The 23,839-nt window shown below is 45.7% G+C and overlaps 1 protein-coding gene across 1 annotated transcript in view; it reads right to left on the reverse strand.

Moving 5' to 3' along the window:
* Positions 1-23,839, reverse strand: part of GALNTL6 (polypeptide N-acetylgalactosaminyltransferase like 6) — a 1,139,747-nt gene that overhangs the window by 9,125 nt on the left and 1,106,783 nt on the right. Inside the window, exons 10-11 of the mRNA XM_032633792.1 lie at positions 17,297-17,413; positions 8,168-8,317 (exon numbers count right to left, since the gene is read on the reverse strand). Coding sequence (XP_032489683.1) covers positions 8,168-8,317; positions 17,297-17,413 — 267 coding nt within the window. The remainder of the gene's footprint in view (positions 1-8,167; positions 8,318-17,296; positions 17,414-23,839) is intronic.

Here is a 23,839-nt window from a genome sequence, read left to right on the forward strand (position 1 = left end):
TTAGCCGAGCCAACTAGCAGTCCTGCTCTAGACCCACACATGCTCAGCAGGGAAGAAGTGTCCTCCTTAGCAAATACTAATTTCAAATGTGTATAGTTCCGATTAGCCAGATCCTTTAAAGTTTGACAGTCTCCATCTTGACAGGCCTTCAGTTCAGGAAGTCTCTGTCCATATGTTAGAGCCTGAGATAGATCGTGATGAAATCTTTTTACTAGTGACCAGAGGGTGGCAGTGCGGCCCGTTAGGTAAAATGGTAAGCTCCAGGGATATGGCTAAGGTACCCAGATATGGCAAAAGTTAAAAGGACGTGATGACGAAGTGACTTCAGCCGGATTAGACACACAGAAACAGAATGCGAAGGCAACACTGCTGAAAATGTAGCTTCTTTGCAGGGGTGTAATGTACTCCCGTCCCGGGAGTTAACCTCCCTCATCTTTGAATTGTCAAGTTGCACTGAAGATCAGAATTTCTCAGGGTACAATGCTCATGTCTCCTATTGTGTATTTTCAGAGTATAGGGTATGATGTAGACATTGTGCATCTGGTTTTCAGCAAGATGATTAAAAATCCCCCTTTGTTTTCCTATGGGTAAGCTGGAGAAATATGGGCTAGAAGATAATTCACCATTAGGTGAGTTTGTATCTGGTTGAGTAACTGCACCCGATGGGCCAATGTCTCCTCTATCACAGGATGGAGGGCTCGGTTCTGGGCCTTGTTCATTGGGATCAACAGCTTAGATGAGGGACTGAGTGCACGTTGCTTTGCCCTAACTCACGGCTGGAGTAAAACTAGTTCACCTGGTAATAAGCTGGATCAAAGAGTCGAAATCCAGGCTGGGGTAAATCTCATGAGGGAGAATTTAATAGAAACCAATGGATGGCTACCCAAGTATAAAAGGTGAACTGGGGCTTCCCTGGTGGTGCAGTGGTTGAGAGTCTGCCTGCCGACGCAGGGGACACGGGTTCGTGCCCCGGTCCGCGAAGATCCCACATGCCGCGGAGCGGCTGGGCCCGTGAGCCATGGCCGCTGAGCCTGCGCGTCCGGAGCCTGTGCTCCGCAATGGGAGAGAGGCCACAACAGTGAGAGGCCCGCATAACGCAAAAAAAAAAAATAAAGGTGAACTGTACAGGTAGACGACTACAGAGACGTATCTGTGTAGCAAAGCAAGAGTGGTTTTTTTTTAATACTGAAAGCTCATTAAGAGGCCAAGTATGTGAAGTTAAGGCAGAAAAGCGATCAACTCAAGCTAATTCAACAGGCATATACTGCTCATAACAAAGGGGTGCTAGAAACCCATTCTGTTCTTTGGTTAAACACACCTAGAATACTGTGTTCCCTTTGGGGCATCACGCCACCCTCTAGGACCATCTGGAGTGTGTTAAGAATCTGTGTCCAGGAGGCTGAGGTAGGTCCCAATGAAGTTATCTGAAGAGCAGTGTTAGGAAGTTGGGCCATGTAACTGGAAGTAAGGAGTAAAGATCAGACCAGCATTGTTCAAGGATCTGGAATCTGTCTTGGCCAAAATGAATGAAACTTAATCTGTGTGGTACCAAAAGTCTTAGAGCTTTCTAATACTTGGGACTGTCCAGAAACGAAGGGGCTGATCAGGGATAGTGTGACTGTCTAAGCATGACCACAAGTCCAGGATTTTGTAGTGGGGCTTCATTTATCAGAACCAGAGTCGAATTTCACGCCTTTCAATTAAACTCTGTTTCCTCATTTTAGGTCCTAAATCAATACCAAACCGGAATGATTTAAAAATAACAACCTTGTGGCCATCCATCTGGCATCTTTGTGGACCAGCAGGATTTTATGAGCTGAGAAGCTAAAGCCCTGGCACGTAACATAAGGTACCATAAATAGTCAGATGTGGGCACATGCCAAGAATTCCACCCATTCACTTTTTAAAGTACTGTGACTGTTTCACTGTTATCAGTTTAGCCTGACAGGTGTCTTTTTATCTGTATTTTCCTGTTTGATGTTATTTTTAAGCCCTTTCTTATGGAAGTTAAACTATAAGGACACCCCAGAGAGCAACTCAGAAAAGTGATGTAAACCTTTCACGTTTGGACTTTGGGGAGGCTGTGAACGTGGTTCTGAGACCAAAAGATGTGCTAAGTTTTATCCAGCACGGCTTGGGGTTCCTGGAGGGGATCGCATCAGTAATTGAGCCCATTTAATGAATACTTATTTACGAACGTCTACGTGGTAGATATTAGGCAAGCCATACAGAAATACAAGAAAAACTTCCTGCCCTCAGATAGTTAACATCTATAAGGGGAGACTAACCATGCATAATACAATGTTCTAAGTACAAAGGAGGGAACAAAATGCTATAGGAATACAAGCAGAGGGGCAATTCCAACTACAGTAGGAGGGAAGAGTAGGGTAGGGAAAGTAGGTAAAAACTGGAACTAGAAAAGTGATTCTCTTTCTGGCTGCCCATCAGAACCTTTTAGGAGCTTTTAAAAAATACCAATACCCGGGCTTCTCTTTCTAGAGCATCAGTCTATCCTTATGCCAACAGCACACTACACTAATAATTGCATTTTTGCGATGTTTGGGTACCTGGCACTTTTATAGTGTTTGATGCTTGTTTTTTTTCTTCTTCAACTTTTTCTTGGCTCTTCTTGGCCCTTTCATTTCCATGTACATTTCAGAATCAGCTCATCAATTTCCACAAATAAACCTGCTGGGATGTGATTGGTTTTGCATGAAATGTAAACACCTGCTTGAGAACTGGTACCTTCACCATATTGTCTTCTTATCCTTGAACATGCTAGCTTTCCTTTGTAGTTTGAGAAGTTCCTCTTAGTGATGTTTCGTAGTTTTCTGTATAAAGGCCTTGTGCATCTGTTGTGACAGTTATTCCTAATTATTTGATACTTTTTGTGGTGATCAAATGGAATAAGTTTAGCATTTCATTTTCCAGTTTTTTGTTGCTGGCATGCAGACACTTGACTGTCTTATATTTACTTTCTATCCAGGACTGTGCTGAATGTACTTACTAACTTTAATAGTTTAGATGTATAACCTTTGGATTTTTTTTATGGACACAACTATGTCGTCTGTGAGTAGACAGTTTTATTTCTTCCTTTCTGTTTCTTAGACCTTTTAATTTCTTTATCTTGCCTGATGGCTCTGGGAAGGCCCCCCTGTGCAATGTTGAATAGAAGTGACGGTAGCAGACGTTATATTTTATTCCCGGTCTCCAGAGGGAAGTTGAAACATTTCACCACTAAGACTGATGTTATGGGGTTTTGGTTCTTATTAGGTTAAGTTTGTCTGTCAGTTTACTTTCTGTATGGCTAAGACTTATTAGTCAGAGGGTTAGAAACTTGAGGATTCATAAATAGACCATGCATATAAGGCCCCTCAACTTATGACAAGGGTGCTACTTCCCTGCAGTGGGAAAACTGATTTTTTTTTAAAGTAAATGATGATTGACCAGTCGAATATAAATATGAAAAAAACAGCCCCATTTTACATTGTAAACAAAAACTATTCCAGGGAATATATACCACAATGCAGAAGATTCAACAACAAAGCTTCCAAAGATGACTTAGAATACTACCTTCTTGACTTTGGTGTGGGCAAAGATTTCCTAAACAGGACACGGAAAACACTAATCGGAAAGAACAGCTCTTCATCAAGGAGAGAGAAAAGGCCAGAAACTGACTGGAGTAAGATATTTACAAAAAACCGACGAAGCACTATACCTAGATATACCAAAAACTCTTCAAAATCTGTAAAAAAAAAAAAAAAAAAAGAAAAAGAAAAAGAAAAGAAAAGAAAAGAAAAAACAAAGTCAGACAACCCACGTTAAAACACGGTCAACAGACTTGAACAGGTCCTTCTCAAAGAAGATCTCCAAAAAGGCTAACAGACATGTGATCTCACTCTACAACCACAGAACGGAAAAAGGAAAAGAAAAAGAAACCAACGTGCCAGGTGTTGGTGAAGATGGGAAGGTCTGGGTTCTCAGGCAGCGTCTGCCCACAGTTCTTCAGGCCCCAGGATTTCAGTGCCTGCTGACCTGACCTCCTTAAGCTGGCCCCTGAATCTTGCTCTAGGGCCTCAGTTCTCTGGGCTCTAGAACAGCTCCGTCTGTAAGAGCAGCCGCCCAGAGGTGTCAGGAATAAACACCCCCCAGGAGCAGCCGTAAGCCAAGACTAACTGTGGTGGTGTTTAAATATCCCAACCTCCTTCCTGTCGGTATGTGTTGTAGACCATTGCAGAGGTGTCGGTGGGCTTGGTCTCCCCTTGCCCATGCTGGTACTTGCTTTATCAGAGGCCCTGTATTGGTTCCCTTCCCTGTTTCACTTCCCTACTCTCTGCCATGATCTTGGAGGGGGGCGGGCATCTCCCAGATAAACCACTCGCACTCAAATTCTCACTTCAGGGCCTACATCTGGGGAAACCCCAATGAAGATATATGTTATACTCCCATAAAAATGTTTCCTCACTAGAAAAGAACATGGGAGATAGCTCTTGATCTGGGGGGATAACAGTAGTTAATATTTCTTAGCATAGATTGCTACACAGCAGCATATAACTCACCACTATTCCCAGTGTAAAAAGTGTACTTGTCACCCACATGGATGGAAATTCGATCACATGGTCAGAAACCTTGCTGGAAGTTTTCCACAGTTTATCTCACTGAATTACTGTCTCTGTTTTATTGACGTGGAAGTTGAAAATCACACATGTGAAATAACTCACTCAAGATCACATTACAGTTCCAGGATGAATTAGAATGTCTTGGGCCAGACAAGACACTGTGACGTTGACCAGACTGTGAAGAGGCAGGATGAGAATTTGGGAGAAGGCACTTCATCTTCTCGGTGGGAAACCAAGTAACGTATAAACCAGAGGGATGCAATGACCAGCTCCTGTGGATGTGAGGATGGAAGGTGGGCTGGGGGGTGGGGGGAGGGTGGAGGCAGGGTGGCCCTTTAAGGGAGCCTTTGCGGTAATCCGGGACTGAGACTGGGAAGGGCTGCAGTCGGGGCTGCGGCCACAGGGACGGCAAGGAGAGGGAGGGGTTCACACGTCTTAGAGACCAACTAGATGTAGGGGGTTAAGGAGGCAGCGGGACAGTTTCTTGTTTCAGACGTCGTTTTGAGTGTCGGCTGGTGATTTGAATATTTTTACTGAGGTCGCTTCTGCAAATCATTGTTCTTGTAGCCGGGGTCCCCCTGGTGGCGAAAGAAACCGAAAATGGGATTTCTCACCCTGGGTACCTGCTAACGAGGGGAGATGGCTGGGCAGGAGCCTAGTTACACGACCCTAGGATAGGGATTCCTTCCTTTTCTCGTGGTGGCAAAGAGCCACATAGAAAAATAACTGAGAGCAAGGGGGCGGAGGGTCAGGGAGGGTAGTCCACTTCTAAGCTGGGTAAGTTTCTGGGGCTGTAATACACAGCATGTGGACTACAGTGAATAACTCTGTTTCGTGTACTTGAAAGCTGCTAAGAGAGTAGATCTTAACAGTTCTACACACGTGCACACACACACACACACACACACACACACACACACACACACACACACCCAGAACCCTGTACAGTGATACATTTGTTAACTATACCTGTTGTGGTCATCATTTCTCAGTTCATAGGTGTATCACATCGTTACGTTGTATATCTTAAACTTACAAAATGTTGGGTGTCAATTATATCTCAGTAAAGCTGGGGGAAAAGGGGAAAATCTTCTTGAAAAGAAAAGAAAAAGGCCAACAAGATCTGAGAGCTGATGGGTGCTGAGAGGTCAGAAAATGGGGCTGACAGCACCCTTCCGCACTCAGGCAGGTCGCCGGCAGCCGCTACTCAATTCTGGAAATCTCTGTGCGCCTGGGAGAAGCGCTTGTCTGGTCTTGGTGATGCAGAATCCAACAGGCATCAGGACTCCCCCCGGGGAATATTGGTCGGATTGCTTAAGGGCGCAGGAAAGAGGAGAGACTTCAAGGCCAGGTGCACCTGCACTTGAATGCTGGCTTGGCCCCAAATCTGTTTCTTCCTCTGTGGATCGTACGTGACAGGCCCAGGTGGTTGGTTGTGAGGTGTGTAAGGCACTAGCTCTGAGCATCCTCACGAGCTGGAGTATGAGGAGGACGGAGCCTAAGACATGCCCCACGGGGGTCCTTTAGGCAGTCAGCAGAGTCTCAGGGATCCACGTGGATTTGTCAGTGTGCTGATACAAAGGGCAACCCCAAAGCCAACTCCGAAGATTGCTAAGCTGTCCAAAGCCCCGAGGGCCAAGCAATGCCTCCAAACAGACAAGGCAACACCCACCAGAGGGACTTCTCGCTCTGTGACTCAGGAAGAGCCCTTGGAATAGACAAGGGACTTTCTCAAACAGGTACATTTGAACAGGCCTGAATCATCACCTCAGATGAGCTGTTTCAGACACTTTCCATTTTAGGCCTTGGCCAGGTTCCCGATGACGTATACATCGTGCTTGCTGTATAACTAACCGGTGAGCGTAACCAGAGTCACGTGAGGCCAGGTCTGAGGAAAGAGCCCAGCACAGTTATGCCTGGCGGGTCCCTGCACTTTCTTGGCTTAACTGGGCATTATGGAGTGTTTTGTCTCTCATGCTGTAAGCAGTGATGAGAAACGGTCTGCTCCGTGGGGACCAACAGTACACGAGGCAAATGGCAGATCAGGTATTTTATCCGTGTGCCCTGAAAGCAACTTCCTAACGGTCAGCATATAACCATCAAGACAAAACGAAACAAAACAAAACACTTTATGGCACCACACACGGACTGTACTATATTGAATAGCAAAAGGGTTTGACAAGATTAATCATTTCTGATATATCTCACAAGGAAAACAGGGAGGTTTTCCTCTTGTCTGATTTCCCCCCATCACCCCGTATCATATCGGATGCCATCTTCTTATTAGCTCTTTTAATTTTAAATTGTTTTTTAAGAGGATATAACAACTGGTGTTTTGTACTTTTTCCACAACCTGCCAGATGTTGGCAGGGGTGGGTGGCAGTGTGCGGAATAAACTTGTACAAATGAGTCTGCCTTTGAGTGTAATTTTCGGTGCCCACCTCTAAGAGGTAGATGCCAGAAAGCTTACTAAGTGAGGGAACAGGTATCAAAACCAGTGGTCCCCATATTGATTCTCTGCAGACCTTCCCCTTCAGCTCTCTGTGATTTCAGGGGATACTGACTTTACCTCAGCCAAGGCTGGCCAACACTCCGGATTCAAGTGGTGGGTGGGACATTTTCCTTACAGTCTGGGGTGAGGCTGAATCATTCCAGAGTGTGAAAAGGCAAACAGAGGGCATCTTCCACCTGGCTGGGGAGGCCCCTAGCAATTCTACAAACTTGAGGGGCAGAAGGGAACTTATGAGTTCTTGCTAATTGAGAGCCGAGTCCTGCCTTAGAAACCAAAGAAGCTGAGAAAAAAATTGTATTCTAAAAAGCTATCAAAAGATAACTTAATGAAAATACTTTAAAATATTTAATTGCTCTTTATTCTTTACTTAAATGCTCAACTCAATAAAATATGATTTTATATTTAGTTTTGAACTATTTTTTCTAGCAATAAATGTTACCCTTCTAATTCTTTAAACTTTTAAATTCCCCAAGTAAGTTCTCCTTTGTTATACTTGGGCAGGATTTTGGCCAGATTAAAAATGGGTCTTTCTATATAAAGGTTGCAACAATTAGATCTACGTGAATATATTAGTATTTGTGTAAATGTAATTGTCTTAACCCAAAGAGCTTCCAAGCGAATGAGCCTGAGATGCATAAGAAGTAAAGAGATGTGTTAATCTGTGTGTGTGTGAATTGGTGTCGTGAAAAACTCTACATGTGCACATTTGTCTGCAGAGCATATGGCTTCTGCGTTTGGGAGCCATCTGGGTTGGGACCAGGCCCTTCCCGTGTAGGGCTAGTGTCCTGGCTCAAAGCCATGTGAAGTCGAAACTGACTGTGCTGGGTGTCCACGTGGCCAGCAAAGCCAAAGCAATGCCCCTTCCTACACACTCTTGTCTTTCCCCTCATCTTTGCTGTGGTCTCCAAATGCATGAACCGAATGGCCAGGTAACAATTTAAATCAAAACGATGCGTTAAAACCAAAAACCTTTGCGTCAGAAAACCTTAAGCAGGGCAGTTGGAGAGCTCGCTGCCCGCGGCGAGCTGGCCCTTACCTTTCGATGTCCCCAGAGCTGGTTCCCTTTCATGCCGTGACAGTCATACAGAGTGACCGGGCTGCTATGGGAGATGGCGTCGAAGCAGAATTTTCGGGTGTGCAGGGGCTCACCAGGCCGAATATCTTCTCTCCAACCAAAGGTGAAGAGCTAGCAAAGCAACAATAGCAGAAAAGCTACGGTGAGTTGAATTTGGAGAGATTAGGAAGCAGGGGGAGGTATGTCTTTTAGCTGCGAAGAACTCCTGCTTCGTGATTTACAAGAAAAGAACTGTGTCTCAGCATGAGAGGGGCACTGAAAAAGGCATGGATGCTAATGCCCTGTAGCAACACCAGAAGCACTTTTGGCCCAGCCTGGCCAAAGAAGCAAATGAAGTGTTTCCGGTTAGATAGACAGACAGAGAGACAGACAGACAGACAGAGGGAGACAGAGGGACAGAAAGAGGAGAGAAACTTTTAAATTACGTTCTTTACCTTCTTCATTTAGATAAAAAAAAAATCAGTGGGTTAAATGTTACACAGTTAGCCTAAACTGAGCAGATTAACTGAGAAAAGACCAGGAGTAGGGTTGAACTGGATGGATGCCAGCAACTTGAAAATTTTGATTTAAGTGAAAGCTAAGCTTGATGAAGTAAGGAATAGGCAAATTGGTTTCCTGGAGTTGGTAAGAGTAATCCTGCCGGGCAGTGTAGAAAGTTCTGGACTGTGACTCCCAGTAAGAGGTACAGTTTGCAAACACACATAGATCCCCTTTCCCCCAACCGAAAATGGAAATTTCATGAAATATTTGTCCTCAGTGCACTTAATAGACTCTGATATTCCATCTAAACTTTTCCTGTCTTAGTCTATTCTATTCCATCCATCCATTCTATTATTTTATTTTATTTTTAATTTAATTTAATTAATATGTTTATTTTTGGCTGAGTTGGATCTTCGTTGCTGTGCGCCGGCTTTCTCTAGTGGTGGCGAGCCGGTGGGGGGGGCTACTCTTCGTTGTGGTGTGCAGGCTTCTCATTGCGGTGGCTTCTCATTGCAGTGGCTTCTCTTGTTGTGGAGCACGGGCTGTAGGTGCGTGGGCTTCCGTAGTTGTGGCACGTGGGCTCAGGAGTTGTGGCTCGCGGGCTTAGTTGCTCCGCAGCATGTGGGATCTTCCTGGACCAGGGATCGAACCCACCTCCCTTGCATTGGCAGGCAGATTCTTAACCACTGCACCACCAGGGAAGTCCCCACTCTATTATTTTAAAAATGTGACTTATGGATGCACTTAATTGATTTTACAATGTATTAAATTGAAAAAGCAACACTTCTGTAAGGAAAGGGTATTTTTTGGAGTTTGAGCTGGAGAACCATTTGAGGGGTTCAGTACGAGAAATCCTTAAGTAAGTGGGAAAATGGACTAGATCAGCCCTAGGATTTCTTCCAAGTCTAACATCTCAATGTCAGGAGACTCTGTGGACGTAAAAAGCAAGCACAGTACTGAGCTATAAGCAGACAATACACTCGGCTCTGTCTGTCAAGCTGCAGATTACTGCAATTTGGGGGTCCTACCTGGGTAAGAAAATGCAGAGAATCTGGCAAAATTCCAGGGATGGCTAACAAAAACAGTTAAATGGTGGGGAAACTGCAGAAAACTTGAAAAAGCTGGGTTAAGTGGTCTGAAGAAAATCGGAAAGAACTCATCTAAATCAAACACGTGAAGCCTACCGTCTGAGTTGTGGCAAGAGATTGCATTCTGTTTCCCTGGGAGACACGACAAAATAGGATGTTTTAAATAGAGGAAGGTGTTTTCGGTAAGGCATTTGAAATAGATTCATGAAGAGGAATTGTGTGGTCTCTTTCCCTAGATTCATTGTTGTTGTTTTAATATGACTGTGGACTGAGGACTGATTGTGGACTTTTTATCTTTTTTTTTTTTTTTTTTTTTTTTTTCGGTACGCGGGCCTCTCACTGCTATGGCCTCTCCCGTTGCGGAGCACAGGCTCCGGACGCGCAGGCGCAGCGGCCATGGCTCACGGGTCCAGCCGCTCCACGGCATGTGGGATCTTCCCGGACCGGGGCACAAACCTGTGTCCCCTGTACCGGCAGGTGAACTCTCAACCACTGCACCACCAGGGAAGCCCCTGAGGCATTTTTAGATTCATTCAAACCCTATGCAGGGGAGTCATTTCTCAAGGAAAAGTGTCTGTTCAGCTATTTCTGGTTTTGATCACTCCCTTCAAATCGAGACCTACCGCTCCCTTGGTTTTTGAGATACTGTGCTCCTGTGTTATCCTAGAACTCTGCCCTGCCCATATCCTGTTTCTATCTATCCCTTCAATGTAGGTCCAGCTCAGGGTTCCTCGGATCCCATCCTTGCACCTTCCCTGGTTGGTCTCACACATGCTCAGTTTAACTCTCGCTGGCACGTGGATAACTCATCATGTGTTACGTCCAACCCTGTGTAGGATTTCCCTCCTATGTGTCCTGTGGACATCTCAGAGTCACCACATCCTGAGTTCCATTGACTTCCTTCCCTTCTAAACCTGTTTCTGCTCCTGTGTTTTGTTTTAGTTGGTCACATCTTTAGCTTCTAAACCTGGGTGTCCTTTGTCTTTATGTCCTTGGTCTCCCTCATCATCTTCATCTACTCCATCACCAAGTCTCACCACTTTTGTCTTCTAAGTATTAAAGGAAGTGGTCCCTTCCCCTCTGTCTCCACCACCTTTGCTCTCAATGTTTCTTGTCTGGACTCTTGAAATGACCTTCTAATTGCTTTCTTTCCCACCTTCCTCTTCTGGTTCCTTCATATCGTTTTCTGCTAAATTGAAGTATAGCTGATTTACAACTTTGTGTTAGTTTCAGGTGTAAAGCATGGTGATTCATTTATACATATATATCTATTCTTTTTCAGATTCTTTTCCCTTATAGGTTATTATAAAATATTGAGTATAGTTCCCTGTTGGTTAGCTATTTTATATATAGTAGTGTGTGTATGTTAATTCCATACTCCTAATTTATCCCTCCCCTGCCTTTCCCCTTTGGTACCATAAGTTTGTTTTCTATGTCTGTGGGTCTGTCTCTGTTTGTACCTAGGTTCATTTGTATCCTTTTTTTAGATTCCACATATAAGCGATATCATATGATATTTGTCTTTCTCTGGCTTACTTCACTTAGTATGATAATCTCCAGGTCCATCCATGTTGCTGCAAAAGGCATTATTTCATTCTTTTTTTATGGCTGAGTAGTATTCCATTGTATATATGTACCACATCTTGTTTATCCATTCCTCTGTCGATGGACACTTAGGTTGCTTCCATGTCTTGGCTATCGTAAATACTTCTGCAGTGAACATTGGGGTGCATGTATCTTTTCGAATTAGACTTTAAAATACCCATATGACCATGTTACCTCTTAACCTGAAATCTCACCATATTTTCACATAACCCTTAGAGAATGAAGTTCAGACTCTTTAACACATAAAGAACTTTCCACGATCTGGACTTTGCCGTGTTTTTCAGCTGCATCCCTTTCCCTTTAGTTTATGTTCTATCAACAATATAAGATTTATAAGTTGCTAAGAGAGTAGATATTAAAAGTTCTCATCACAGGAGAAAAATTCTGTATGTTTGGTGACGAATGTTAACTAGACTTACTGGGGTGATCATTTCACAATAGATACAAATATCGAGTCAATATGTTGTATTACTGCAACTCATACAAAACTGTATGTGAATTATACCTCAGTTTAAAAAAACTGTAGTTCCTTGCACTAATCAGGTGGTATGTGTTTCCCCTTCGGTGACTTTGTTCACAGCAGCCCCTCTGGTTGGAAGGCCCACATTCACCGGCCAACCTAGTTACTGCTCAGCAGTCCTTTAAGGTTAAGTTCAGGTGTCCACTCGCTAAGAAGCCTTCTCTTTGAACCCCTCCTTCCCATCCCCCACCTTATTTCTCATGATTATCCGATTACGTTTCTGTATCCCTCACTAGACTGCGAGACCCGTAATGGCAGGATCCACATCTGCTTCATCTTTGTGTTTCCAGCACCCAGAACAATTCATGACATTTAATTAATGTCCAATGAAATTTCTATTGAACAAGTAAAAACTCGCACTCATTATATTAACAGAAATGGCATTGGGATAACTGTCAACAGGAACTAAAAATTAGTCTTTTCAGGTTCTCTAATGAATTTGTGTTGTTTGTGTCTAATTACAACAATAATTTTTTTGAGCCTTCAATTTCAATGATTCTAGGCTCAGTTACCTATTATTAGAATAAAAATTTCCTGGCCGGTACACCTGTCATTGCTTAAATCTTTACGTTATTTAAATATCACAACCCCTTGGTACTATAAGCTGTGCAACCCGCGCCGGAACCGGTGGCCTTGAGGGTTTATCGATTTTCTGCTTTGTCTCTTTTCCTCTTTTTGGTTTTTATACATGTAGAAGCCAGAGCTGAAAGGCTCTGTCATCATCACCCAGCTGGGGACAATTGGCCTGCAGAAGTGCAAGGACAGGCCACCGGCACACTTCAGGAGTCCAGGCTTGTGTACGCCTCTGCAGACAGACTTCTCTTACTTTTTACTTTCTTTCTGTTTCCTTTCTTTACTTTTTATTAAATAGATCAGTCAAGTCCAAAAGAATACCTGCGTGAAAGCAAACGGGCACATTCCTCTCTCAGCTGATTTATTCATCTGCTGTGACAATTACATCTCAGGGCACCCTCGGGTGACTTTTAGTTCTTGTTTCCAGGCTTGTTATTAGGGTGCAGTAATCATTTTCAGCTGTGCAGGCTGATCACCAGCTTGTAGGCTTCAGTGTTGGAGGCATTAGTATTATTATTATCACCTGGTGCTTACTTTCCTGCGGCCCGGGAGACGCGTCTTCGGATTACATAAACGGCTTTATTCTTCTGCACCTGCCATTAGCTAAGATTTTTCTCTCTCGTGTCTTTGAAATGCTGTCTCTTGCCACATAGCTTATCCTAATGGTAGTGAGGAACCAATCAGGCACCGAGCGTCTCATTCCTTAGGCCCACGTGCCCCCGTGCAATCGTGTCAAAGCAGAAACTGACAGACATCACGCATGTATTTGATGGTTTGCAAACCCTTGGGCCGCTCCTCGCTGACAAGAAGTATTCAGATTTTATTCGGGTTCCCTGCACAATACCTCCTGTTTTTTTTTCAGCCTCAAATTCCTCAGCCTTGGAGTAAATCGATGTTCATTTCTCCACTTTCCTCTTTGAAGTGACACTTTAAAACGGATTCGGACTGATATGTAAGTCGTACTTCTTGGTGTGTGTAACATTGCCTGAGTCTGTATTGTGTTATACGAACAAGCTCACAAGCCTCGCTGCTGCACGTAAATTTATTATCTCAATGTTGCTACCTGACCTGAGAAGATGGAAACTATTTTTCTCTCTGTGATTAGTTAGATTTTATCGCATTGGCGTGTGGTTGGTAGAGGTCTGAGCTACTGTATGTTTCTCCTTGTGGTTTGGCATCCTCGGTCCTGAGGCTGACACTGCGTATCCATCAGCTGTCCTGTACCAGGTGCACTGGTCCGCCTCCATCTCTGCACATCTCTGTCCAGCTCTGGGCAGGGCAGCGTCCTCAGCAGGACGGAGACTCCCCTGCAGGCTTCCTCCCAGCACAGGTCAGGGCTGCCCCCTGGCACCGAAGACTCCCCATGCCCCGCCTTTCCATCAGACTCCTAACGGCACATGGGGAGTGCTCTTTACAGACCTCACAGTCCTATGAAGGCCTTTTTCTTCTTTTCTTTCTTGGTTCCCATAGGAAACTGAGAGCCAGCTCTCGGAGCTGCAGTGATGCCTCGACAGAGGGCTGGAAAATGAACTGCACGCTCCCTTCCTGCAGGGAAGCCTCAATCATCCCCCTCTTCTGTGACAAAAGCCATTTTCTTACCAGGTGCTTCCAGAGACTCTCTTTAACTCCCCACCGAACTATTTTGTTTATTCATTTGTGTTTTATCTTTGCCATTAAAAAAAAATCATTCCAGCTCTAATAAGTGCCCCTTTCGTGTTCTTTGAATGCTTTTAAATCAGAAAGAGTGCCTATCATTTTCCTGTCCTGAGATTCTTTTCTCCTCTGGGAATTTTGATCTAAATGTAGAAGAATGAGTCCTAATTTTTAGAAGTCATTGAGTAATATATCAAAAAAAGCGAACAGTTAACTACCGGAAGACGAAGCAGCTTGTGATGACTGAACCTCCACATCAGTATACGGTGATACGTGTTTCAGATATGATCGACTTAACCTCCTTTCAACCTTGTTGCATTGCCCCGTTTTCAGAAGTGTCTAGAGGCTGGAAATCTCTTTCACGAGCTGTAGTAACCGAACTTTCGTTCCTCTTAGATAGTTGTCTGCTTGTCTAGTGCTGCCCTCTGGTGACTGTTTCTGGAATTACACGTCATAGCTTTTTGTAGTTTAGCTTGGGGTGGGGCGGGGTCGGGGAGGAAGTGAACCAAAAAATTTTAAATGTATGCAGTGTAGCTGGTTCTCTTTATATTTACGTGCAGCCGTCAAACAAAATCTGCAGCCCAGAGCATATTTCATTCTAGCACATTGCAGGGGATGGAGATGTTCCACCTGATCCAGGCATTCAGGTATGTATCCTTCGTATCAGCCAGCTAGATAGGCATGTCTCTTGGTTAGGCTGAATAGAGATGGCAGAGTGAACTTTAACCCAACCGATACGGATTTTCCTTATGGCATTCTCCTTTTTCTTTTTAAAAAAATATCCTTTCCCACCCTAGATGCCAGCCTTACTGACTGGCCTTGAAGCCTTCTCTTTTGTTCCCAGGCTGCAGTCTGAACTGCTTCTTGGGGGAAACAGGCTGGCACCGTCCACCGCCCTGGTCACATCCCCGTGGTGCTTATAGAAAGGGACAGAGGATGGAGTAGGCTGTCAGCTTCCACGGATATTCCACACCCCCCAGTGACCCTTGAGCTGCAGGGCCTTCTTAAAACCCATCTGATACGTGTCCACACGTGGAGGGTGTATTTGAGTGAGACGTAGTATTCGATGTTTGGCAGCTGCCTTGGATGGCAGGAGATTTCTAGTTTGGGGTTGGTATAAAGCGATCTGCGGGGAAGGTTGTGAGAAGGAAGAAGACAAAGTATATTTGCTCTGCACCTCCTATCTGTGCAAGATGCTGGGACATCACGGATGATATTGATTCTCACAATAACCCTGTCCGTGAGGTGGGTGTTATTGTCCCTGTTTAAAGGGGGAGGGACTATGGCCTCGAAAGATATAACGATTTCACAAGGACGCACAGGTTCAACTGGCTGGGATCTAGGTTAGCCTGACCGAAGGCCCATGATCCTTCTAGAAGACCATGAGGCTGCGGGAGAAGAGGACAGGGGCCCGGTTCCCGGCCGGGGAGGGGTGGTGTTGGGTTAGGGGTTGTTTGGGTGGACTCTGGGCTGTGCCGTGGGCTTGGTCTGCTGCTGCTGTTTTCCTCAGTCAGCGGCTCTGCGCTGTACTGCAGGCCGGAGGGATGGGGATGCTCGGTGGAGAGGGGGTGGAGAGAGGCCGACAGGCCGGGTCTGCACACCCAAACCACTCGTGGAGAACCCAGGCTGGGGGACGGGGAGCTTCACTGACTTGATGTTCAAGATGGACACTTGAGGGCTTCCCTGGTGGCGCAGTGGCTGAGAGTCCGCCTGCCGATGCAGGGGACACGGGTTCGTGCCCCGGTCTGGGAAGATCCCACATGCCGCGGAGTGGCTGGGCCCGTGAGCCATGGCCGCTAAGCCTGCGCGTCCGGAGCCTGTGCTCCGCAACGGGAGAGGCCACAACAGTGAGAGGCCCGCGTACTGAAAAAAAAAAAAAAAGATGGACACTTGAGGAACCGCTGGAGGAGAGAACTAATGCCTTACTGGAGACTGCTTGCCTACTCTTGGTTTTCATGAGAGAAGCATTGTGGACAATTCTGGAAGACAAGGCATAAGCCCGACGTAGGATCTTGAACTTGAGATGTATCCTTTTGTAGAGGGAGGGACGGGGGGGCGGAGGGGTTTTCACTGTATCTGTACATTTTTTTCTTCTAAGAAATATGGCAGTAGCTGTAGATACTCGTTCAATCCGTGTGATGAGTACACCAGGATGTGCCGTAATTCTTTTATAGTTTCCTATTTGAAATATTTTATAATTTAATATTCAAATAATAAAAACGGGCAGACATAATTCTACCCACCGTCTCTCCTCTTTTACAGGTGACACAGTGTGAGGAAAGCCCCTTTCAAGGGTGTTTCAAAGAGGGTCAGGAATCATACCTCACTTAATAAACTGAATTGCTCTGAAATGTTTTTCAAGCAAAAGCAATAAATAGTCTTGAAGCCTCCCCTGGAGTCCATGCTGGGGAGTTATTGCCTCCAAGTGATCCTTTGTGTGGGAGATTACAAACTGCTGCTACGATGAGAGGTGTATGTAAAGTATTCTTTTCAGTAAACAGCCAGAGAGGGAAAATAAGATTAGAGAAAGTCACAAAAACTTACAGAATAACCGAGAGTCTTTCAGTAAAACCATGAAATTTGCTTGGGAGAGTTACGTAGCACTCTACAAGCTTTTCGTGGTTTGAAAACTGCCATTCTGGGAAAGGCAATAGAAGACTAGGGTCACAATCAACATCTCTACCACCCTTTCTGTTATTATTAGTTTTTTAAAAGCATGGTCTATCTTTTGCCACCCTTTTATTTTATTTTTTTTCGTATTTATTTTATCTATTTATCTGGTTGTGCCGGGTCTCAGTTGCGGCAGGTGGGCTCCTTAGTTGTGGCACGTGTGCTCCTTAGTTGTGGCGTGCGAACTCTGAGTTGCTCCGCGGCATGCGGGATCTAGTTCCCTGACCAGGGATCGAACCCGGGCCCCCTGCATTGGGAGCGTGCTTAACCACTGCGTCACCAGGGAAGTCCCCCTTTCTATTATTTAAAGCATATTTTTATACACGATCTCAATTAACAATCATGACTGTTCTGAGAAGAAACGGAAACAAAGAAGTGAAGTGATTCCCTTGACTGCAGAGCTGGGTGGTGACCTTTCAGGGCCTCACCCAGGTCCCACCTAGAGGTTTGTTCCCACACTGCCACCCCCCGCCTGCCTCAGCCCCTCCCCCCATAACGCACCTGTTCATGAGACCACGTCCTCTCAGAACCGTCCTTGACACAGACGTCCAGCCTCAGCTCGGTCCCTGTGGCTCCGTGCTTGCTGTCCACGCAAAGGTTGGCTGCCACGTTTCGAAGCTGTGGAAAGAAGACAGGATGACGATGGGCTGTTTTTCATTGTACCCCTGGTTCCTGACAATCCTGGTGGAGATTCGGTATTTTTTTTTTTTTTTTTGATTCCATGATGATTGAATGATGCCTTAAATTTATATGCAATTTATGGAGAGAAATCAGAGGATTAACTATAACATTGCCCAGTCTACGTGTAAAAGAACATGGGAAGATTGAACAGTAAAACCTCAGCCAGGCAGTGTGTGAAGCTACAATCCAGGAGCACGAACGTGGAGTCCATGACTTCTGTATGATGGGAGATTTTTCTTTTCCAGGTAGTTCAGAGCATCTTCTCCCTTCACTACCTTAGCTGGGAGAGCTCCGCTATGAGGCAGGTGGTGCAGATAAAAGCTGTGAGGAAGAGATCACTGTGTAAGTATGTGGTCACCTGACGCCCCCAGCGGCCTGGGATGGTCTTTGTCTGCACCTGTCATCCTGGTTTAACATTTCTCCTGGATGATAAATTAATGCCATCCTAGAGTATTAGCAAAACAGGAAGGATAGTACCGTTGGTGGAATCCTTTACTGGATGAAGTTTCTCTACATCATGTCTGGACTTTGAAAAGTTGCAGAATGAGAAAAAAACACTCATAATTCTTAGCAAGTATTTTGTTAACATGGATATAAAGAACTGAACAGTTGGGGGTGGGAAAAGGGTGAAAAATATCAACAGCAGAAACACCAGTGGAGAGAGTCTGGTTGCAGACACATCCCCATGTCGCATCTTCCCGTGTGAAGCTTCCACCAATCTTCCTGTTGGCATCAGAACCGCATCCAGCTGCAGAGCTGGGCATTGTCTATAGTTTGTTACTGAGGTGTGTCTGCTTAGATAAGCTCAAGGGTCACAATCCTTTCCATGCCTTTGTAGAGTCCTGGATTATAATAATCCCTTTAGGTACCACTAAGAATGGAAACAAGAACAGGGTGGACTCAAGTGATCGTTTTAGTCACGGTTCTTTTGTCCAGAATGAGTAGATAAGGAGTCTCTCCAGGATGGAAGGATGCCTGCATGGGGCCTGATCCTCCTGGGATGGGGCGATGAGGCAGAGAGGAGGTTGTCATGTGATGTACTGGGTATCACGAATGGAATAAATGATGCCTGGATGGGGTGTGGTGGAGAGAGCTGTTTCATTTCCACTTCCTTTAGGAGTAGAGGCTGGTATAGTGTCATTCAGGAGGGAATCAACGTGGTGGATACCAGTTTCCTTATCCACGGAATTTGGCAACAGCTGGGGTTTGTCTTCTGCTACTGGACCACTATTCTCGGGGTGTCTGTCCCCGATGACAGGGGATGTGAAATAATGGAGGACACAGGGCAACAGTTCTGAACCCACTTTGGCCTGCGGACCTCTCCGAGAATCCAAGGAGAGCTATGGACACTCTTGCAAAAACAAGTGGACAAACTGTAAGTGGACACACACACAAGCACTTTTCTATTCACTTTCCTGGGCACCATAGACTCCACATTTGAAGTTGAAAGAGGGAAAATGTTTGCCAGCCCCCAAGCTCCCCCTCCCCCCTTGCAAATGAATTGACTCTTTCCTCTTAGCCTCATGGACGATCTTGAAGGACAGGGGATGAACTAGGGCGTGTCGGTGAGCTCCCCAGTCACTCCCACTTCCTTCACCTTTTCTCCACCTCCTCAGTCAAGCGCCAGGGAGCAATTTTACTGTAGAATTTGGGGAGCCACACTTAAAATAGGCCTTTTGTGGACTCAGCTCCCAGGTGTGTGATCCAGTTTGTTTGGTGAAAGAGAAGCACCCTGAGGGGCAGAAGTCTGAGCTTGCATCTCTCTCCAGAGGCCAGCATCCATCAGCGCCCGTCTGATCTTATCTGGGGCCAGGTTGTTGGTTTCTAAAGCTGCTCCACCCAAGGGCTGCCCGAGAGAACTCTGGACAGAGCTCTCTCTTTACTCCTGGCCACTGAATTCACAGACTCACTCTTCTTAGAGAACCAGTGTCAGTGGATGCTAAAGGCACCTTCAGGGCATTCTTGTTCCCTCTCCTGAGTCCAGGAGCTCTGATCCACCGGGAGGGAAAAGCAGCTGCTATCGGTTTATGGCCACGTGGCTGCAGAGGGACGAGCTACACGGGCTCTGCTCTTGGAAGAGAAGGACTTGGGGAAGGAAAGGACCTGGAACAGCCAGGGATGCCGGGCAGTGTTCCTGCCAGACCTGCCCGAGGATCTGCACCAAAGACGTCAGAGAGCCTCTTTCTGTTTCTAAATGCTATGAGAGTGAAAGGGCTCTAGCAGGGGTAGAGAAAACCGTTTTCTAAACTCTTGAATGTTCCTTTTTTTTTTTTAAATGAGAAAAATTTTTAAACTTTTTATTTTATATTGCAGTATAGTTGATTAACAATGTTGTGTTAGTTTCAGGTGTACAGCAAAGTGATTCAGTTGTACATATACATGTATCTATTCTTTTTCAAATTCTTTTTTTTTTTTTTTTTTTTTTTGTGTTACGCGGGCCTCTCACTGCCGTGGCCTCTCCCGTTGCGGAGCACAGGCTCCCGACGCGCAGGCCCAGCGGCCATGGCTCACGGGCCCAGCCGCTCCGCCGCATGTGGGATCTTCCCAGACCGGGGCACGAACCCGCGTCCTCTGCATCGACAGGCGGACTCCCAACCACTGTGCCACCAGGGAAGCCCTCTTTTTCAAATTCTTCTTTCATTTAGGTTGTTACGTAATATTGAGCAGAGCTCCCTGTGCTCTACAGTAGGTCCTTGTTGGTTATCCATTTTAAATATAGTAGTGTGTACATGTCAACGAGAAAGTTTTTGAATATGCACCCTCAAACAAGTGTAAAATTACTGATAAATTATATGCATAATTCCTGTCCTCGAATGTTCTAAATTCTCACGCAAACGGCATCTGTGTAGACAATGGGATAAATGGCTGCAGAAACCAAATTTCAAGTTTCCAAGCCATAATTGTCCACATCTGTGTAGATTTCAGCCCATCACTGTGCCAGAGAAGAGATGCGGAGAGTCCCCTAGAGGACAAGGCGGGCACCTGGGCTCAAGGCTCATCAGGCCAGCCTCACCTGCTGCTGTTTTCATTCCCACCTCTTCATTTGGAATGCACATCCCATCTTCGGCTCATAAGCACAGCTCTGTCATAATAAACAGATGAGTAAAATCCCAACAGAACGGACCCTAATCCTTGCTTATCCACTTGAATAAAGTTTTCTTTCTAAAAACAAAGTAGACAAGAAAAAACACAAATGATCTGGACTTTTCCCACCAGGGGCTCTGTATTTGCGGCTGAAGGAAAAGCAGTTCACAGGCAAACACACGCCCAGATCCAGGACAGGGACACAATACATCAATGCAGAGCAGGGAATTTTCCTGTTCTGTTCCTGTGACGTCCAGCACCGGGACTTGGCAGCACTAAAATTGCATCAAGGAATCTGAGAGACACGGGGCAGGATTAGAAAGTGAGATGGTGCTTGACTAGGAACGGGTGGGAAGCAGGAGAAAAATGGGGCAAAAGGGACTCAAGGTGTATGACAGGAGTACAGAGATAATCTGTTGGACAAGGATTAGGAAAAGATCTGGCAGAGGGTGAAGGATTTCTTAGGTCTGCAAGAGACGTCAGGCTCAGCTGGAACCTTGGCTTTTCCTCCCCAACGTGAGAGGTTTTATAAAAGAGGCACAGGAGAAGGGGCGTGTGAAATAAATGTCGAGGTGGCTGACAGGTAATTCAGTTGGTTGTCGAAGAGAGACTCGCCTCAGCTCAACGAACGCTAGAGCATGGTTTGCTATCCTCTCGCCCCCCATAGACTTGGGGTGTTTTAAGTAAGAAGTGGTACATTCGTGACTCATTCAACAAACATTAAGTACCTGGTATGTCCCAGCCACTATGCTAGATACTGGTATACAATGAAAAATAAAAAAGGATTTGTGGGTGAAATGGTGAAGGGGGTCAATAGGTACAGACTTCCAGGGGACTTCCCTGGCGGTCCAGTGGTTAAGACTCCAAGCTTCCAATGCAGGGGGCGCGGGTTCGATCCCTGGTCGGGATCCCACATGCTGCACGGTGAGGGGGCCCCCCCAAAATATGCTAAAAAAAGGTACAGACTTTCAGTTATAAAATAAATAAGTCCTGGGTATGTGATGTACAGCACGGCCAGGATAGTTAACCATACTGTGTTGTATATTTGAAAGCTGCTAAGACAGTAGGTCTTAAATGCTTTCATCACAAGAAAATTAGCCACTCTGTGGTGACAGATATTAACTAGACTTATCGTGGTAATCATTTTGTAATATGTACAAATATCACATCATTATGTGGACACCTGAAAGTAATATGTTACGGGTCAATTACATCTCAGTTAAAAAAATTCATACAAAGAAATTCGTATTCAACCCTCCAGAAATCTGTCCGCTTCTTTGAAAGCATGCCTAGTCCCTTGTGATCCAGAAAGTCCTGACGCATCAGGACCAATGATTCTTGAACCCCTTCTGGCATGGTGTCCTCACTGGGCGGGGCATGTCTGGGGGAGATGGAGACCCCTGGTGGGGTCAGGGTCCTCAAGACCGTGAAGACGGCTGCAGAGACTGGACTGATGGGCTCCAAAAACTGTTGCTTAGTGATTCTCCTTCCTATGGACAACGTTTCTTCAAATCCCAGAGCTCTGTTGCTGATCATTATTTTTTCATTCTTGGAAAACTGTGACCTTTTTGGTGCCCACGGCATGCTGTAGCGCCGAGAGGGCTTCGCAGGCACCTCAGCTGCCAATAAACCTGATGGGGCCAGTTTTCTTTCAGGGTCTTGTAGCTTTGATTGGATTTGACTAGTAAAGTGGGGAAAGGATTTCTCTTCTGAGAGCCCATAAACCTTTTTATTTTTTCAAATTCAGCTTTTATTGAGGTATCATTGATATATAAAATTAGATATTTATTTAATTAGTTTTTAAAATTTATTTTTGGCTGCATTGGGTCTTCGTTGCTGCTATGCACGGGCTCTCCCTAGTTGCGGCGAGCGGGGGCTGCTCTTCGTTGCGGTGCGTGGGCTTCTCATTGCGGTGGCTTCTTTTGTCGCGGAGCATGGGCTCTGGGCGCGCGTGCTTCAGTAGTTGTGGAGCACGGGCTTAGTTGCTCTGCAGCATGTGGGATCTTTCCAGATCAGGGCTGGAACCCGTGTCCCCTGCATTGGCAGGTGGATTCTTAACCGCTGTGCCACCAGGGAAGTCCTAAAATTAGATATTTAAAGTATGCATTGTGGTGAGTGAATACGTTGTGAAGGGATTCTCCTCATTTAGTTAATTAACACAGCCATCCCCTCACATATTGATCTTTTTTTTTGTAAGAACTTTCAAGCTCTCCTTGCTTAGCTAGTTTCAATTGTACAATTCGGTGTTATCAACTACGGTCAGCGTGTTTTACATTAGGTCCTCAGACTTTGTTCGTCTTATTCCTGCCTTGAATGTGTGCTGCATTATTCACAATCAGGCCCAGCACGTGTTACAGGCGACCCACTAGCGTTTAACAGTTACTTCTTTTTGAATCGCTACCACCTAACTCACGTGACTGACCTCCCTACGTACTTGCCCGGCCCCAGCTGGTGATTGTTCTAACCTTGATATCAGAACGTCTCCACCATGATACCTCATCCAATGGGAGGGAAGGGGTGTGCTCCTCTGCTGGTTTCCTGGTAACCGACGAGCTCACCTGACATCGATCACCCTGTAACTGGGTTTCCCCCTGCCCCTGGGAGCCAAGACTGCCTCCATGTTCTGCCCGCCGTTCACCGTTCACAGTGGGAGTGGCCCCAGGACCCTGCCTCAGACATGTAAGCTCCCCTATGCGTTAACCACTGATGCCTCTGTCGCTGACTCCGGGCTCTTCCTTCCGTCTTAAAGCTGGGCAAGTACAGGCCTTGTAGGCCTGCGGGGTGCAGCCCAACATTTGGTGGAGTAGCCAGGAGACGGAGGAAACGGCCGTGAGCACCGAGATGTCGGGAAGTTAGGACGGGGAATGGAAAGTTTTGGGGCCGACGACTAACACGTGGGGCCTGAAAGTTTCGGGGGTAACCCTGGGGTGGCCGTCCACTAGTATCGGGGTCTTGCAGTGGCTGACCTTGATGAATGGGGGCCGCCGAGAGAGTACAGAGAACTCCTAGACACCCCTACGGCTGTTGCAGAGATATTGGCCACAGCTGTGGGCTGGCCATCGTCGTTCATATTAAGAAAGGCCATGGAGGCTGAGCTAAGAGCCGAGGCGAACGTTAACTTGAATACTGATTCCTGTTCCTCGGCAAGTGAGGCGTGTGAATGATATGGATTATTCTCTATTCCTGTTATTTGTTTAAACTGAATCGGCTATTTAGAAACTAAAAAAAAAAGCCGTGAAAATGCCCCCAATGGAAAGCTTTTGACATTGTAAAACGCGT

The sequence above is a fragment of the Phocoena sinus genome, chromosome 6 (assembly GCF_008692025.1).
Source record: "Phocoena sinus isolate mPhoSin1 chromosome 6, mPhoSin1.pri, whole genome shotgun sequence".
In the NCBI taxonomy this organism is placed as follows: Eukaryota; Metazoa; Chordata; class Mammalia; order Artiodactyla; family Phocoenidae; genus Phocoena; species Phocoena sinus.